This window comes from Macrobrachium rosenbergii, chromosome 5 (genome assembly GCF_040412425.1).
Source record: "Macrobrachium rosenbergii isolate ZJJX-2024 chromosome 5, ASM4041242v1, whole genome shotgun sequence".
Lineage (NCBI taxonomy): Eukaryota > Metazoa > Arthropoda > Malacostraca > Decapoda > Palaemonidae > Macrobrachium > Macrobrachium rosenbergii.
Genome location: NC_089745.1, coordinates 41822990 through 41842989, shown reverse-complemented (window position 1 = coordinate 41842989; position 20000 = coordinate 41822990). Strand labels below are relative to the sequence as shown.

The 20000-nt window shown below is 36.8% G+C and overlaps 1 protein-coding gene across 1 annotated transcript in view; it reads right to left on the bottom strand.

Moving 5' to 3' along the window:
- Positions 1-2317: 2317 nt before the first annotated feature.
- Positions 2318-20000, bottom strand: part of LOC136838921 (glutamate receptor U1-like) — a 180822-nt gene continuing 163139 nt past the window's right edge. Inside the window, exons 2-12 of the mRNA XM_067104612.1 lie at positions 18017-18132; positions 16593-16751; positions 12847-13026; positions 11623-11726; positions 10155-10245; positions 9152-9312; positions 8015-8145; positions 6795-7012; positions 6129-6236; positions 5398-5549; positions 2318-2597 (exon numbers count right to left, since the gene is read on the bottom strand). Of these exons, the coding sequence (XP_066960713.1) occupies positions 2318-2597; positions 5398-5549; positions 6129-6236; positions 6795-7012; positions 8015-8145; positions 9152-9312; positions 10155-10245; positions 11623-11726; positions 12847-13026; positions 16593-16751; positions 18017-18118 (1686 nt within the window). The 5' untranslated portion in view covers positions 18119-18132. The remainder of the gene's footprint in view (positions 2598-5397; positions 5550-6128; positions 6237-6794; positions 7013-8014; positions 8146-9151; positions 9313-10154; positions 10246-11622; positions 11727-12846; positions 13027-16592; positions 16752-18016; positions 18133-20000) is intronic.

Sequence of the window (20000 nt, the reverse complement as noted above, 5' to 3'; positions counted from 1 at the left end):
TTCAAATCGCAGAAACCTTTTTAAAACTGAATACTAATTTTGCTTATATTTATCAACAACTTTTTGAATTATGAAGGCATCGAGTTTAAACAAACTTTGGTCGGTTTTTTATTTATTTTTTCCCCATTTTTATATTAATGGTTCTAGTTTGAATAGTACCATGTACTCAAAACACTAATTTCAGGCATAAATCAAATAACAATATTAACTGGAAAAATATTTTATTTAAATACTTATTTATTTACAAAAGGAATACAAAACAAGGAATACATGTAGGTACAATTGGCTCTATCTTGAAAGGTTTCAGTGGGATCCTTGTGACTGGTGCAGGGCTGCCAACTTGTCAATGTTTGGCTTGAAATATGTCAGAGAGAGACGTAAATCGCCTCTTTTTTTCTGTGTCAAGGCGATTTCGTGTCTTTGACAGCAGGTACATCACCCGACTGAAACCAGTCTGAACCAAGTAAGACGTGGGAAAGGCAAGTAAGAGCAACTTCACATCTTTCCAGAGTAGTGGGTACTTCTTATACATATCTTGATTCATCCACAGCCTCTGGTGTCCTCCACGCTTGAGCTGTTGTGTTATTCTGAAGTTCAATGAAACTTTCTTGTAGGGTGACATCAACTTCAGATGCATCAGCAATGAAGGGATCCACAAACCAGTGTGGCACAGTCATTTGGAGTAGGTCGCTTCTCTGGCCTAGCAGTGCATGTTGACCATCTGAAGCAGTTGCATAATGATGTGGAAACTCGCTTCTCTGACCTACTCCAAATCACTGTGCCACACTGGTTTGTGGATCCTTCATTGCTGATGCATCTGAAGTTGATGTCACCCTACAAGAAAGTTTCATTGAACTTCAGAATAACACAACAGCTCAAGCAAAGTTCAAGCGTGGAGGACACCAGAAGCTGTGGATGAATCAAGATGTTTATAAGAAGTACCCACTACTCTGGAAAGGTGTGAAGTTGCTCTTACTTGCCTTTCCCACGTCTTACTTGGTTCAGACTGGTTTCAGTCGGGTGATGTACCTGCTGTCAAAGACACAAAATCGCCTTGACATTGAAAAAAGAGGCGATTTACGTCTCTCTCTCTGACAGGTTTCAAGCCAAACATTGACTAGTTGGCAGCCCTACACCAGTCACAGGGACCCCACTGAAACCTTTCAAGATAGTGCCAATTGTACCTACATGTATTCCTTGTTTTGTATTCCTTTTGTAAATAAATAAGTATTTAAATAAAATATTTTTCCAGTTAATATTGTTATTTGATTTATGCCTGGAATTAGTGTTTTGAGTACATGGTACTATTCAAACTAGAACCATTAACATACCTACTTCCCGAGGTGTATTAAGGTGGGGGACGGATGGTGGGGTGGTGGGGGGGGGTTAACTATCGCATTACTTAAGAGAGAGAGAGAGAGAGAGAGAGAGAGAGAGAGAGAGAGAGAGAGAGAGAGAGAGAGAGAGAGAGACTTAATGGTTTTTGTCAAGGGTCACAGTTCAGCCTTTTACCACTCTACCACAATCGTTTACTGCTTAAGAATTTCATTGACAACTAGCGAGAGAGTGAAGAGAATATTGAATATTTCACTGTCTGCAAAAATTACCGGGTATATTGAATCGAATGATGTTTAAACTAAACTCAAGCATGATAAACAGAATATTCAAAGCATAATAATGATTAATTCAAAATATTACACATTTATATATTTTGTGGGACCTAAATTTTCTGCGGCCCCCGTGGCCCCCCATTTTTCAAATTAGGCCCTGTGGCCCCTGAAAAAATCTCATGGCCCCCAAGGTTGTACTTATTTACATGATATGCAAATTCTTCATTAGATCATACTAGATAATTTGTTAACGCAATTTTACAAAGCGATAGTGCAAGATATTTTTCTATATATATATATATATATATATATATATATATATATATATATATATATATATATATATATATATATATATATGTGTGTGTGTGTGTGTGTGTGTATATGTATGTATGTATGTATGTATGTACGTATGTGTGTGTATGTGTAACTGATGCCTAAGACGCAATTTCATTACAAAAATATTTGATTTCCTTTATAAACGTACATTTGAAGAGTGACTACACTTCCGATACTTTTGAAAGAACGTTTACTACAATGAAAATGCACCATTCACTTCGGGGATAAAATAGTTTCGGATATTAATAACTAATTATAATAATCGTCATAAACTGTTGTTGTAAGTCTAATTACAATCCTTCCAAAACTATTTACTGAATACACTTTCAAAACGATAACAAAGTATTCCTCCACCTAATTTGGCGCCTTTAACGGAAATCGCGAGGCAGAGTCTTGATCTGACTCAAGCTGAATTCTCTTCTGGCGCGTCTCTGGTTTCTCGACCGAAATGGACTGCCACTGTGCACCCATCTCTCGACCAGCAAGACAGAAGTCCCCAGGAGCATTCCGAGCGCGAGCAGAGAGAAGGCGGAGACCGTTTTGGAGAATCCCAGGGTCAACAGAGGGGTGGCATCACAGGCGGCTCTTAGCCCCATCCATTTCCTCATGAGTTTCCGGGCTATGCCCGAATCTGTGGCCCTTATGATGCTGCGGGTTTTTGAAAAGGCTGCTGTTAGTTAAGGTTAAGTCATTTAGATGGGCTGCGAGTCTTTGAAAAATTAATTTTGAACTGATGCAGTGACTTTGGGGCAAGAGCAGGTTTCTGGAAACCTCATTATTAGTTGGTTAGCTGGCTAAGTGTCTATGGGACCGGTTATATGGATTTAAAATTTTCATTATTAACTGGTTTCATGACTTGGAACGGGCTGTAGATTTTTGCCAAAGTTATTAGTTAGTATGCGCTTTGAACGACTGAATGATTAAAGGTATCTGGCGTCATTGCAATGCACAGCCTTGAAAAAAGCCATAGTCGATTGGTACAAAATCTTGAGACGTGCAGCAGGTTTCACATTAGGAATGGAATATAGAGTTTAGGCCAAAGGCCAAGCACTGGGACCTATGAGGTCATTCAGCGCTGGAAAGGAAATTGACAGTAAGTAGGTTTGAAAGGTGTAACCGGAGGAAAACCTCGCAGTTGCACTATGCAGTAATTGTTGGGAGAGGGTGGACAGCTAGATGGAAGAAAGATAATATGAATGGAGGTACAGTATTAGGAATGAAAGGGGTTGTAGCTTGAGGCCGAAGGGACACTGCAAAGAACCTTTAGTAATATCTACAGTGCACCCCATGAGGTGCACTGATGGCACTAACCCCCCTACGGGGATTAACAACACTGAGTCAAGCTGAAGGTTGCGGAAATGCCACTTTCTGGTGTGCTATTGCGGGAAGGGCTGATACGTGTTATTTCAAACTGAGGAGGGCTGTGCAAATGGTTCTGTTTTCAAGCAGATATAAAATGATGAGAAGGTATATAGCAAGGTATGCTTAAGAAAGAGAATATATATGTGACAAAACTGCAAACAGTTAAGCATAAGATGAGTCGTGCTAAAATAACGGAAAAACTATATAAAATTAGTTAAATGTTGTGAACAAACCTGTCCTTATTTTGTAGACCTGAGTGTATTTTTTAAGCAGAAGCATTTCTGGTACAAAAAGAAAACAATGAGAATGACTACGCGGCACTGTGGGGTATATAAATGGCTTCTTTCCAAAAAGATACGGGAATTCAAAGACAATTCAAAGTCTTCAGTAAGGGATTGGTCAAGCTTTTACGGCGAAGACATTTTAAATTGTTTTATGAATCCAACTTAGGTTTTCAGAATATTCTGTGTCAAAGTATTGAACATCAGATCAACATACCTCTTAAAAATACTATTACTAGCAGCTGAGAATCTAACTGAATTTTTTTTCGAGTAGAAAGGTTGAGACTGACAAAATTGTATTGGAGGATGCAAGTTCTGTACTGGACAGTACAATTTGAGTGATCGTGGAAATATTTGGAGGACATGAGCGTAATAATACAGATACGTGGTCATGGTTCCGAGCAAGAAAATATTATCACCGATAATTATAACTTGAATTCTGCCTCATGCAGATCATTACTGCTCAAGAATGATGCACGGGAATCTGGTAACTGCAGCGAAGATTTTGCTAACTCAAAAAGAGCCGGAAGTTGACGTGGTTGAAGTCTGGTGGTACTTTTGTGTCAGATGGGGACAGTGAAAGTCAACCATTTATATTAATGAGAAAATGTGTTCACTAAAATCTATCAGGAGTGCACCAGTGAAAACCGTTGTAATAGCAGAGGAATGTTAGCGCCACTGCACTATCAAGATAATAAGTGATTTATGTTTGCTTTTCGGTTCTCATAGAACTTTAAACTGCGGGGATATTGCTAACAAGCAAGAAAAATAAATATGCGACAAAAGAAGAACAAATAACTTCTCACCCTCTACAAGTTGACTCCCCAGCGACTCTGAATGTCCTTAAAATGAACCGCAAATAATAACAAAAAATTTTAAAAGCAATTTGCATTTTTCCTAGGTATACAACTGTAGCCCCTTCATAATGCAGTATCCGCCCAGCGCATGCGCAGTAACAACTGAAGAGTATATAAGAGTGCTCATGAGTGAGATAGGATTATTTTGAGATAGGATATACAGTAGCAGAGGCTAGGATGAAAAGATAGGGCCAGAGGCTAGGATGAAAAGATAGGGCCAAGATAACAGATTTGTTTATGCGTAGAAAGAACGTCACAGGTATGAACAGACTGGAAACTTGAGAAATCATGATAAAAAGGTGTTAATTTTTATTGAGCTAAAAGTGTGTACTGATGTCTGTGACAGATCACGCATTTATCAGAAGTTTCATGCGGGAGTTTGAAACTTTACCAAAACAAACTTGGTAAATCTTTAAATAATAGTTACATCAATAAAAAAAATAGCTGAATCTTCATGCAGGTGTCTGAAGCTTTATGAACGAATAGAATACAGAATTTAAGCCGAAGGCCAAGCGCTGGGACCTACGAGGTCATTCAACGCTGAAACGTAATTAATGGTAATAGTCTGAAACGTGAAACAGGAGGAAAACCTCGCAGATGCACTGTGAAACAGTTGTTGGAAGAAGGTGGAAAGTAAGATGAAAGAAAGGGAATATGAACAGAAGTACAGTGAAAGGAAGGAAAGGGGTGGCACGCAGGGGCACTGCAGAGAACAGTACGTAATACTTACAGTGCACCGCATGAGGTGCACTGACGACATTAACCCCCTATGGGGGCTTTTTAAAACGTACTCGGTGAAGATTCATGCAGACTTTATGTGCAACAATGAAACAAGACTGTTTTGGAAGTCTGATAATCTTAAAAACTTGACAAGAATGAGACAGTATTGCTTATTTTCAGACATGCCAGAACCAGCCCCCAAAGTGTCATTAAAACATGAAAACTTACAACTCTGAAATAGCGTTGGCGTAGGAAAGATTCTTCATGTACCCCATACAAGCGAATTCGGGGAAATAGGGAGGGCCAAGCCACGAGAACGAACAGTTGTTTTTGATTTCGTAGTTCACGGACACAGTGTCTTGGAAGTAGGCGTATTTCCCCTGAATTGCGAGACGAGAACAAAAATAGCATGCTGTTTACTTGTCACTCATTCACCTGTTTCTTGTGTTCTAAGGCCACAGCAACCTATTTTAATGTCCTAATACTTTTGCATAAACCACGAATACAAATATTAATAGAACAGTTAAGAAACAACTGTGTGAACATTGTTTTACATGCAGAAGCATACTCTTGAGGAAAAAACTTCAAGAGTGATACATAAAAAGTTGGTTTTCATGGCAAGAACACTTCATAAATAGAATATTCTGTCTTTCACAGTATTCGTCATTACCATAATAATTACAACTACCACTCCTAACAGAAATGTTGCTAGCTACTACTACTACTACTAATATTAATATAATAATAATAATAATCCATAAAAATCTCATAATAGCGTGGGTCACTAACATGGTGAAGAAATCCACAGTGGTGTAGATCTACACCACTGTGGATTTCTTCAGTACTACTACTACTACTACTACTACTACTACTACTACTACTACTACTACTACTATAATAATAATAATAATAATAATAATAATAATGTCATTCACTTATTTGAGATTAGCCGAACCCACCTGCTGTATTAGCTGTATCCCTTCCGCGTTGCCTTGCACTTTTAACTGGGGCTTGTCGAGTAGTTGCTGATAGAACAGCCTCATGGGTTCGTCTCTCTTGGCCATATTCTAAGGGATTTTCAGATTTCACTAATTGCATACAAGTAGATTGGAGAAACATGGAGTGAAATACAGCAAGGAGAGATCGGTTATTAGAAATAAAATATATTAACAAATTAATAAATAGATAAAAAGGCAAGTAAATTGTTAAAATACACGGAGAATTGCTTTGGAGCAGCAATGCATTGCACCTTCGTTTGAACTTTTGAGGTTCCAACCGCACAACATCCGCAGGGAGACTTCCACATAACGTTTTGCAGTCTGATAATCTTAATACTCAGTAGGAGTATAAAGTAGTGAAACAGTCTCCCTGAGGATGCTGTGCAACTGGAACCTCAAAAGTTTATACGAAGACGCAATGCATTACTACCCTAAAGCGATTCTCCCTGTATGTTATAACTTACGTTTTTATCTAATTATTTATTAATTTTTTAATTGATTTTTCCTAACAGCGGATCTCTTCTTTCTGTATTTCATATTACCTTCTATTTCATCAATCAAGTAGGAGAATAATGAAGGCAAATCTTATGTTACACATATATAAGCCTGACAACGGAGTGAACTTACTTTGACGTTTGTATAATAAGAAGTTCCCTTCTGGAGAGCCACGGAATATCCAGCAGTAGTGAGAGCCTCCTTGAGGGTCGTGAAAGGGTCAACTGTATAAACCACGGCCAACTGGGAGGTCAAACTGGCCGTGTATGACGAGAAGATGAGTAGAGTTCCCAGCCAGTATGAGAGGAAAACTATACGGCCTCTTGTGCACTGAGGCTCATGGGATGTTCCTGTTGGGATGAATGTTTTATTTTTTTTTTAATAGAGGTTCCACGGAAATTGTTTTATATTCCATAACAAACGTTTTTTCATCAGAGGTTCCACAGAAATTGTATTATAATTCACAGTAACATTTTTCTTTTGAAGAGCGGATGAATCAAGTAAGAATTGTCTAATAATTCATAATAACGCTTTTATTTCGAAAAGCGGATAAATCAAGTACATCCTAGTCTACTAACGTAAAATAATCAATTAAAAGAGTAAAGACTTGTGGCAAAAAATAGCTGTAGAACTCTAAAGCCTTACAATTAGTTGAATAAAGGTCAGTTTCTATGGAAAGTAACTGAACCTTCGTTTTACGTTCTTGTAGCATTTAGTAACCTGAAGACTAAGAAGAATATTTCGGAAATCTGAAGTCCTTGAAATGAGTGTAAATTTCTTCCCTATATTGGATTATAAAATTTAAGCATAAGGCCAAGCCCTGGGACCTATGAGATCATTCAACGCTGAAAGGGACACTGACAGTAACATGGTTTTAATGGCGTAACAGAAGGAAGACCTCGCAGTTGCACTGTGAAACCATTGTTGGGAGAGGGTGGAAAGTAAGATGGAAGAAAAGCAACATGAACGGGGGAACAGTAAAAGGAATGAATGGGGCTGCAGCTATGGGTTGAAGAACTTTAAGTAACGCCTACAGTGCACTGCGTGAGGTGCAATAATGGCACTACGGGGATTTCTTTCCTATAAAAGACTAAGAAAGCCTGATAGGAGACCCATATCGGCCCTTCAGTATATTATTATTATTATTCAGAAGATGAACCCTATTCATATGGGACAAGCATACCAAAGGGGCCATTGACTTGAAATTCAAGCTTCCAAAGAATATTATGGTGTTCTTGAGAAAGAGGTAACAGACGGTAACAAACAAAAGAATCTGAAACGTTGCATAAATGAAGTCTCCTCAATCAACCTATTGAGACAACAGTCAAGACTCAATGGAATTCCTTCCTCACCTTGCTGTGCTAGAGCCCCCATGAAAGCGAACAAATAATTATAGACGGTGACTTGGAGATCTCTTTCAGCCACGACAACCAGTCCAATGGCCATCAGGATCCATATTCCGAGGACGCTCAGCCACACAGCCCTGTTTAAAAGAATATCAGAGCCTTGTCTGAGCTTTCGTCTCAAGGTTAAACACCATTTCATTATCAGCTACAAGAACCAGCCACAAAAAATATCAGTTTTAATGGAGTTTTCAATAAAATCAAACAAGACTACGTTATTTTATTCGTGTATTTACTATTGAGCTTACAATAGTTCGAAAAATGTTCAATAGCAAAAGCCTCTGACACACACAAAATAAATAAATGAATATAAATATTATATATATATACATGTATATATATATATATATATATATATATATATATATATATATATATATATATATATATATATATATATATATATATATATATATATATATATATATATATATATATATATATATATATATATATATATATATATATATATATATCTGTTACTATAAAAATTAATAACAAATTCCTCATGTGCATTATAATCAGTTTTCTGGAAAATGAACACAGAAGTCGTTGCAGACTTTAGTGCCTATTTATTCTCAGAAAGTTAAGTATAGGTTAGTTTTACCAGACCACTGAGCTGATTTACAGCTCTCCTAGGGCTGGCCCGAAGGATTAGACTTATTTTACGTGGCTAAGAACCAGTTGGTTACTTAGCAACGAGACCTACAGCTTATTGTGGAATCCGAACCACATTATAGCGAGAAATGAATTTCTATCACCAGAAATAAATTCTTCTAACTCTTCATCAGCCGGCCGTGGGAATTGAACTCCGGCCCATCGAGTGACAGTCCGAAGCTCAACCGACTCACCAAAGAAGGGCTATTTATTCTCAGAAAAGTATATGGACCATGTATTATCCAAACGCCTCCTTTTACCAGAGACTGTGTAAAGTGTCTAGCGTTCTGGACAATTTGTCAGTCCATTCTCTGGTGACTATATCTTGAGGATATGCAAATTGCAAGGACGTATTAAGCAGTGAATTACTACACCAAGGGAGTTACATGAATGATTCTTAACTACTCAGAGAAGCAACAGTATACTCACCAATGGAAACCGGTAACATAGGTATACCAGTCAATGTCCTCCTTTCCCTGGCCTCTGTATATCAAGAGTTTCACGTAAGCGTAGTCAACCGGAGGAGAAAAGTCAATCTCTTTTGCTCTGTTGAGATTGATGTTCAGTGGAGGCGCTGCGATATCTGCTTCCTGTAATATGAGTGAAAAGTTGGTCAGTGGTGTGACACTCTAAAATGTTCTCGGTCGTCACTATATCTCTTAGCTAACCTAGCAAGCTGATTGCTGGACTTCATTCTATAGCAGATACTTCAAAACTAGAATAGACAGGTTACGCAGTTTTATGATTTATGACTGACTTATATATCCTCATAAAGGTGTCCCTTCTATTACTGGGTTTGGGTGAAGAGAAATGTGCCGTAAGTGGATGAACTTTAAAGGAGTTGGGATCAAGCTACAATTTTGGATCATAAACCCCAATGCAGGTTTTTTTTAGAAATCAAGTAACAGGTTACGCCAGTTATTTTTATCAATACTTCTACGTGGGCTACATGTTAATCTTTAAAAGTAACCGTGAAAGCGCACGATAAGATGGGTCAGAAATCAATTTGGTCTATAAAGAAAAGGTTGACATTAAACCTCTGATGTCACGTCCTTCTCTTGAACAGACGACAGAATGAATTGGAATAAAATGAAAAAAAAAGGAACGCCGGAGGTTAAAACAAAGGCGCAGTATGATTAAGTGGATGAAATGACCTTAAAACAAGTGTTTTATACAAAAGGCAAACAACTGAACTGAAAAAAACTGTTTCAAATTGCGTGATAGCATGGGTGGTTAAGTGGGTCTGTATCTACCAAGTAACCTCCTGGAATCAACTATATCAGATATCCACAAGGTGGACAAATATGCATCCGGTCAGTATATCTAAACAGAACAGGAACACCCTCCCCTCCCCTCCCCCAGACCTCATAAAATATTCATACAATGAAAAAATAAGGAAATAAACCTAGTACAGAGCTCTAGAAGCAACTACCTTCCGCTGTAACACACCAACCACGCCCGTGAAGGTGCCGTTGTCATCAGGGACGCCAAACTCACCGTCGGGGGACTCGACCCATTCGATCCTGTAAAGGCATATGCGATCTTTAATTCTATATAGGATTCGATCCATTAAAGGAGAATTTCATTCTTTATACCTTCATTCTTTATAGAAGGATTCGACCCTATAAAGAATAATTTTATTCTATAAAGGAGGATTTGATCCTTTAAAGGAAATTTTCATTCTACACTGAAGGATTCGATCCTTTAACGGATAATTTCATTCTATACAGAAAATTCTATCGTGTAACGGAGAATCTTATTCTATATAGAAGGATTCAAGCCTGTAAAGGGGAATTTTATTCTATAAAGGGGGATTCGATCCTGTAAATGAGAATATCATTCTATAAAGGATTCGATCCTTTAAAGGAGAATTTTCTTCTATAGAGGAGGATTCGATTCTGTGAAGGAGAATTTCATTCTGTAATAACAAGCTGAGGAATTCGAACCTTTAGTGACGAATTATAAACTGTCCTACAAAAGAATATTATAGAATATTAAAGAATATTATAAAGAGGTTCTGACAGAAATATTAAACATAATTCTTAAGCAACCACTTTTCTTAATTACAGCACTACAGAATTGACTAATTTACAGATCTTACATAACTATTTTTCAACGCAGTCCTAGTAATTTCAAGGTTTCCGAAAGAGAAGTTAGGCTTCAAGCATCATCTGCAAGATTGAGTTCTTAAAGACAACGATCTTGTTAGATAAAACTAACTGCCTGTACGAATCTACCACATTAATAAAATTTTATTTTCTACAAGATTCAATTGAAGATGTTCATTACAATGGCACTTATTTCAATCCATACATGTATACATACATACATATAAGTATTAAATAAATGTATATATATTATATACTATATATATTTACTATATATATGTGTGTATGTGTGTGTGTGTATAAGGAGCCCATAAAAACGCCATAATGTAGAAAGTAAAGGCTATATTTCACAGACCAAACTGTCTCTCTCCTCAGGCAAACATTGAATGAGAAAAAGTTACAGAAAAGAGGTATTGTATGGGCTCCTTATATCTGATGGAATTCTGTTTTAACAGAAAATATTTCAGTCATATATATATATATATATATATATATATATATATATATATATATATATATATATATATATATATATATATATATATATATATTTTATATATATATATATATATATTTTTTTTTTTTTCAAGAGCCAGAAGGAAATAATAAAAGGCATAAAAACCTTGCACTTTCGTGAATTTATATACATCTTCAGGGTACAGAAATGTACCCTGAAGAAGCGTATATTAAATACACAAAAGAGCTACGTACTTGTGCCGTTTATTATTTCCCTCTGGCTCTTGCAGTTCATTAGTCACGAGATCCTCAGGAGGGTATAGCATAACTCCTTACGTAAAATTCAGTTCTTGTGCAAGGAGAAGGCACAGTTCTGTAACGTATCCTTCAGCTTCCAACTTTCCCTCCGGTGTCTTCTTATAGGTAATATAAGGCATTATCTGTGGATGAAAAGAGACATTATATTTCAAGCATAAATTAGCTCTGGATGTATGATGAAATAAAAAAATAATTTAACGCTTGACAAGGTTTCCGGGTATCTTCTGTTAGCACCTTACAGACTCCTTTCAAACCAAAAAAAAACTTTTTTTCCTATTCTGGTGAAAACTGCAGCCACACATGTGTATTTGCTGCGTCACGGAATTGTGAAGTTTTGAGTTGTATAACCAAAGGGAGCAATAAATTGAAACATGGCTGAGATGAAATAAAGAACTGACTCCCCAGTTTTCTGCATGTTAACCGCTGCAAGAAGAGATCCTTCTTTTTAACATTTGTGTTGTACAAATCTCTTATCTCCCAGTGTTTATTTTGAGTATGGCTTTTTATAAGTTATGCCTAAAAATTTATTCAAGTCCGCCATATTTTAAAAGAACTATGTCTGTAAAGAACTTAAGAGTGACAGTATCAGAGATATGCAGGCTACAAGCAAGAACTGGACAGCTGTAAACGATCCACAGAAGCACGATTATTCTGGTGCGTATGACAACCATAAAGAAATCCAAATGTACAGGATAACTCTCCAGTAATATCAATATATATTATAGGTAACTCGCCATTAATTACTACATATCACAGGTGACTCTCCAACATGTTAATAAATATTATTGGTAATGGTTCATTAATATCTGTAAATATTCAGGCAACTCTCCACTACTACTGTATTAGCAGATATTATAGGTAACTCTCCACTAATATGAGTAAACATTAAAGGTAACTTTCCATTAATATATTAGTAAATATAAGCAACTATCAAAATACATGAGTAAATATTGCTGGTAACTCTCCACTAATATTTAGTAAATATTGTAGGTCACTTTCAGTAATACTAGCAAATATCACAAGCAACTTTCGAAACAGATCAGTAACTATTACAGGTAACTGACGACTGATATTTGTAAACATTATAGGTAACGCTCCAGTAATATTAGTCAATACCATAAGGAACTCTCGAAAAACCGTAAATATTAAAGATAACTGATAATATCAGTAAACATTATAGGTAACTCTCCACCAATATTAGTAAACATCACAGGTACCTCCTGAAAACCCAGATACTCGTACCTCTAAAATGACGATCCTGACGACATTGCCCTGGAAATCGCTGGGCACTGCCAGGTCTCCTCTGTAGGGGATGTGAGTTTCCTCCGGTTTTCCCGGACTCCACCAGCCCACGACCTCCTCCGCAGGGACAGATGACGTGGGTCCGAAAGTAAATACCTCCTTGAATTCGACGCCATCTCCCTGTTGGTATATTCAGATCATTAAAAGGATGGCGTAGTGGATTTGGTTGGGTCTCTAAGATATCTTTCAGTAATTTAGCTATTTTTATTAAGGTGATTATCGTCAACTCACAAGCTAAGACTCAAGCACAACCAAATCATATATACATATATATGTACAGTATATATATAATGCATGTATAATTATATATACCTGTATATATATATATATATATATATATATATATATATATATATATATATATATATATATATATATATATATATATATATATATATATATATAAAGACAAACACACGCATGTTAAGTAAATACAAATATATAGTATATGGTGGAAACTATAGAATTACGTGAATGAATGACTGGAAGTAATGATCTGGAGTCTTTCAAAGCACTGACTGATTCGGCCGAGTTTCTTCCTTACCACTTTGTAATTAAGGAGCGCTCGTATGAGGACTCCATTGTCTTCAGTAGACAACGTTGCAGTATAAAAACTACTTATCAAAAAGTTTTGCTTTCAGAAACATTTAACGAAGGAGACTACATAACTATCCCCATCCGTATCGTGGCTACAAATTGGCGATAGAAAGGTGTAATTGACAAGTTTCTCTCCACAAATTTTCGGTTGATGGAACTACTTGAACGCATACTGAGGGTGCATTATGCATCACAAGCATTCATCAGTTTTTTTGAAATTGCTTGACAAATGTCTGGAATTTCGATGGAGAACCAATAAAAAATATCTGGAGTTAAGACCGATTCTGGATTCAGTAAAAAACCAAGTAAATAATGCGTCGAAGTTTCTTCGGCGCAATCGAGTTTTCTGAACAGCGTATAATGCTGTATGAAACTCTCAGCCGCAGTCCATTAAACTTTCAGCCACAGCCAGATGGTGGCCTGTGCTGTTTGCACCTATAGCGGTGCCAGACGCACGATCATGGCTAACTTCAAACCTTAAATAAAATAAAAACTACAGAGACTAGAGGGCTGTAATTTGGTATGTTTGATGACTGGAGGGTGGATTATCAACATACCAATTTGCAGCCTTCTAGACTCGGTAGTTTTTAAGATCTGAGGGCGAACAGAAAAAGTGCGGACGGGCAGACGAATAGCATCTCAATAGTTTTCTTTTACAGAAAACTAAAAGCCTAAAGAACTGAATTTTATATCACTTTCTCTGACAAGGGTTTTCAGGACCTTGAGTGTAATAATCAAGGAAAAGTTTCAGGTGTGCCATCCACCTAGAACCTGTAAATTCCTTTATATGACAGTTACTATGAATTGCATTATCCTTAAAACTTAAGCGCCCTTTTGCGACTTGAAGTGGAATAGTATAAATAGTGAATGCTGAAACAGATTTCCTTTACAGGGGCTAGTGCATTTTTTCTCCACTCTTTGATATATGTCCTCCTGCCATATTTAGCTTCCTTTTTATAGCCTTTGGTATTATTTCTTTGTTCTGTTCAAAATATCTCACCAGTCGATAGCCTAGGTCAGTGGTAGAGCAACCGGCTTGCATTGGCAAGGTCCATGGTCTATCCCTGGCTTGACACCATCAGTCGACCCAGCTGTGAATGAGTACCAGCGTTTGGTGGGAGTCAAGGACAAGACAGAAAGGAACAGGTCACTCGACTGTATTCTGGCGTCGTCTGGTACTCACGTCACCCTATGGGACTAATTGATATTTGTTTTCTTTATATCTTCTCGGAGGTAAATATTATTCCTAAATGCTTGCTTACTTGCTTTCATGTTTCTGAATAGCATTTTCAGCTTTATCCCTCGCAATAATATAGTGGTTTAATGAAATCTGATAAAATATACACTGACAATGGATAGTGCAGCAACTTCTTTTGGAATATTTTTTCTGTTTCTCCAATCTTTTGTGTTCTTTTTCTCTGTGTCAGATGATTATGTTCTTTGTGGAGAATTCCAACTACTAGATAGTTTGATGTTTAATAACCTACTTTATTTTATGCACTAAAAATTGCCCATATGGTATTACGCATATAGTATTATAAGTAAATAGATTTTAGCAGTTAAGTTCCAATATGCCAGCAGGTTATTTGCAGACTAGCAGCTATTACGGTAAAAAAAAAATCCTTTATTAATTCAATCCCCCATGCTGTCCAATTTCACGTTCTGTCGTGCCACTGTACATCTGTTGAGTCCAGCTCTCACAAACCGGTGCAAAAATGGAAGTGAAGAACTACCAAGAATTCTTTCACACCAATAAATTTCCTGAGGTATAATCACTGTGCTTTCTTATTGTCTACAGACTGACGGATTCGCTTCAAGGCCACTCCGTTTTGAATGGCTTATTATACACTCTCTCTCTCTCTCTCTCTCTCTCTCTCTCTCTCCTGGAAATCATTACTCAGGTAAGACAGCTGCTGAAAAGGCAATGTTCTATCTATTTTCTTTCTTGGCAATTATAAAGTCAAGTCTTTGTGTCTGCTTTTGAGATGACTGCTAATTCGCTTTCAAAGGCTATTTTTACTGTGAGGCTTGAAATGACGGTGGACTTCATTTTCACTTGAGTGCCATAATGGCTTAATCTGTCCCATACACGAAGGGAAGAATAAGGAGGAAAGGACAAGAGAGGTTTTACGTCCTGAGGAGAACAGAAAATTGAGGATAATGTAGCTTGGTGGTAGAAAAAAAAAAAAAAAAAAAAAAAAAAAAAAAAAACAATAGTCGCTTAACGGAATACTAAGGCTGTCAATATTGCCACAGAATAAACGAAAGAAGCACTTTCCCGTAGCAGAAATCTTACTAATAAAAGAAGACTATATTTATCTCTGGTGTATCACTATGTTGTGATCGAAAATATTAAGTAAAAATCCACGGTTTTGTATATGAGCAAGTCTGTATTTATCAAAATACAAAAATGATTAAAAAGGGAGCTTTGGACCATTTGCACGACTGTACTCTTCAGCATTTTTGTATACTGAAAAAAGACATACCTGCTTTTATACATAACTATGGATTTTTAGTTTACTGTAAAAGAAAACTATTGAGATGGCTATTTGTCTGTCCGTCCGCACTTTTTCTGTCCGCCCTCAGATCTTAAAAACACAGAGGCTACAGGGCTGCAAATTGGTATGTTGATCATCCAACCTCCAATCATCAAACATCAAATTACAGCCCTCTAGCCTCAGTAGTTTTTATTTTATTTAAGGTTAAAGTTAGACATGGTCATGCATCTGGCACCGCTATAGGTGCCAACAACACAGGCCACCACCGGGCCGTGGCTGAGAGTTTCATACAGCATTATACGCTTTACGGGAAACTGTTGCTTGGGCGCATTTTTTTAAGTGTTACTTATTAAGGCCAGATTTCTCTTAACGCCGCCCCCCCCCAAAAAAAAAAGAGAATAACGTCATCAGCTTAAAACGTGGAGTAAATTCCTTTACGAAAAATGAAAACTGACAAAAAAAAAGAAAAAAAGCTTAGGGTTATAGATTAACTTACCACTAAGAACACCGCTCTCGAAAACTGACAAAAAAAAAAAAAAAAAAAAAAAATGCTTACAGAGTATCTTAATCGTATGAAGGCCTGGCTCTCACCTTCGCCTGCAGTACACAGTAATTGAGTCTGTAGCCCGGAGGACGAAGTACTGTGCTCGACGACGGAAGGAACACAATGAGGTTGTTGACAGTCAGCTGATTTCTCGTTATTCTCTTCCCTATCACCATCATCATGTTGCTTATTTCTTCCCCGTCGTCCTGTTGGGAGAGAGAGGGAATAAAGTCAAGGTAAAAAATGATGGGGAAAGTAAACGAACTGAGAGAGGCGTTCTGTTGATGGCTAATATCTAGTACAAATATCGTATGAGCATAAGAGAGAACTAATTAGGGATTCTCTCTAATACTCCACGGGAAAAATTTCTGAGAAAGCGAAATACAGTTCCACTAATTATAACAAAGAAACGCTACAGAAACTAGCTAAAAGTTAGGACCATAAGTATTTTGAACTTGAACATTTTTGTTGACAAGGCTCGATGACTTTGAAAACGCTTCCAATTTGTTCTAATTTAGTCGTTGTGTTATTCAATTAAGGATTCTGAAAAACTGCCTCGATTGCCTTAGCAGCCCCTCCTCAATTAAAGTTGTGTAGAATGTTTCAAAGTTAACTTATCGAAGGGGAGAAATTTTACATTCATTACGTTAAGAATTTCATCATTACTTCTCTGCTTCGAGCAATTACCTCGGGCACCAGTTAATTGTCTATAAAATGCGATCCACCAAATATTGCAAATCAACAAAATAAAAAAATGATGATATAAGAAAAATAAATAAATGATAAACTCGAATATGCGACTAAATCATGTATTTTATGTTACGATCGACAAACTGAATCATCGTAACTCAACAAAAACTATAAATAAGCAGATAATGGAAATTTATCCACTGCTTACCAAGAATGTAGATCGCACTTTATCTCGTAAACACTCGGAAGACATCACCGTACCATGATGACAGATCAGTATCGACCTTTGAAACTTATAAAAAAAATGGAGAACAAACATATTTAGAAGTTCATACAGTTTCGGAGCGTCAAGCTTCCTCTTCAGTGTGGAGACATTAGATAGAGGGAGCGTGACGCTCCGAAACTGTATGAGCTCCTGAATACATAGAATAGAATATAGAATTTAGACCATAAGACCAAGCACTGGGACATGAGGTCATTCAGCGCTGAAAAAGAAATTGAGAGTAGCAATTTTGAAAGGTCTAACCGGAGGAAAACCTAGCAGTTGCACTATACAGTAATTGTTAGGAGAGGGTGGAAAGTAAGATGGAAGAAGAGAATATGAACGCAGGTACAGTAAAAGGAATGAAAGGCGTTGTAGCTAGGGACCGAAGGGACGCTGCAAAGAACCTTAGGTAATGCCTACAGTGCACCGCATGAGGTGTACTGACGGCACTACCCCCTGCGGGGGTGCTTCTGAATGTAGTTGTCCCCTAACGTGTGTTTTTATTTTATATATTACCGTATCGCTTGCGGAGATGATAACATCCGGGTAGTATCCGTAAAGATTCTCGAAGGTTTTGCAAGCAGCAGGAGTACTCGACATGTACAGGAATCGCCCCATTCTGATGCACAGATCTGGAAGGAAGAAGACTTTTGAAGTGTCGTCGACCACTGTAGACTGTCCTTGTGTAGAAAATGAAAAAAATATTTAAAGAGAAACTTTCATACTCTAAGAAGACTCTTGAAGTGTCATCGACCACAGTAGACTGTTCTTACTTGAGCAGAAAATGGAAAACAAAATTAAAAGGAAACTTTCATATCTTAACACCTTCAGAAAACAAAAAGATATACAAGAATTTTTCCCCTATGAAGTCTTGCTAAATTCACAAGATAACTAAGCCTCAAGGACAATTATCATATTCTTTATAATTGAAATATAAATATTTTATCATTTAGAGCTAGTTCTGAATTAATATACATAACATGATAAAAAAATACTGCAAAGACATTAAATTATTTTTATCTCACCTAAAAGTTACTCTATATTTTTCTCTGTTCAGTGGCTGCCTTACACATGTTTCAGATCATGCTGAGATCAAGACTCTTTATGAAAGATCTTATATCACTGAGAATATAGAATTACAAAGAGCTTTTGAATTTAAACAAGTTGCTCGAATTATGCTTCAGACCAAGCTACTGAAAAAAGTGGACCTTACTGAATAATTCTATCATCTAACTTTTTAATTATTTCAGTTTGAGTTTTAATTGTTTTAAATATGAGTAAAGACCTACTAGTTAAAATTTTTTTGAGGATATGTTTTATAATCTGCAGTTCTAAGTTATCCCACACCATTCCAGGATACTTTAACAAACAGTAATTTTTGTACCTTCTAAAATTCATAGCTAAGAAGAAGAGTAGGACATAAACATGTTCTATGCTTTCCTCTCGGCTGCTATGTGAAAGTGAAATAAGCGAATTATTATTAAATATTTCGTCAATCATGTTCTCAATGTCTGCATTCTTTTATTTTTTCTTATTTTCTATTACGATACACTGCAATGTACCAATTTGTGACGGGTATGAGACCAGTAGTTTTTCATATTTTTTTCAGAGATTATCTTTCCTTCTAAAACGTGGAATAGTATCTTCATAAAATTACCATTTTTCTAACATAAATTACAACTTTGAAAGCAGATAATTCATGTTACACGGGAGCAACATTTTCCCAGGAATTCCGAGTTCGAAAGCAGATAATTCATGCTGTACGGGAGCAACTGGTTCCCATTAGCAGCCTTTGGTCTGTGAATTATGACCTGAGGGGCGTCGTGCTCCAATTTCCTGGGATGTTCGTGATAAAGAAATCCTCAATGGAGCCATCGCTGCTATGTCTGTTATTTTATACGACTGCCTAAGTGTTGTTTGGGTTTTAACATTCAAGAAGCATGAATCTATGCGTGACAGGTAGCAAATGGTGCATAATATATGGAGGTCTCGACTTAATGCTGTTAAAACTTCTCTTTTTAACGAGCAACAAATTTAATTATTACTAACTTTACAAGAAGTAATTGAAAGGTACCACTTTGAGTCCATGAGTGAAAAAAAGGCACCACTTTTGAGTCCATGAGTGAAAAAAGGGCACCACTTTGAGTTCACGGATGAAAAAAGTTACCACTTCGAGTTCATGAGTGGAAAAAGGTACCATTTTGAGTCAAGGAGTAAAAAAATGTACCACTTTGAGTCCATGGGTGAAAAAAAGGGCAACACTTTGAGTCCATGAATGAAAAAAGTACCACTTTGAATCCATCAGCAAAAAAAGGTACCACTTCAAGTCCATGAGTGAAAAAAGGTACCACTTGCAGTCCATGAGTAAAAAAAAGGCACCACTTTGAGTCCATGAGTGAAAAAAGGTAACACTTTGAATCCATGAGTGAAAAAAGAGATACAACTTTGAGTCCATGAGTAAAAAAAAAAAGGGCACCACTTTGAGTCCATGAGTGAAAAA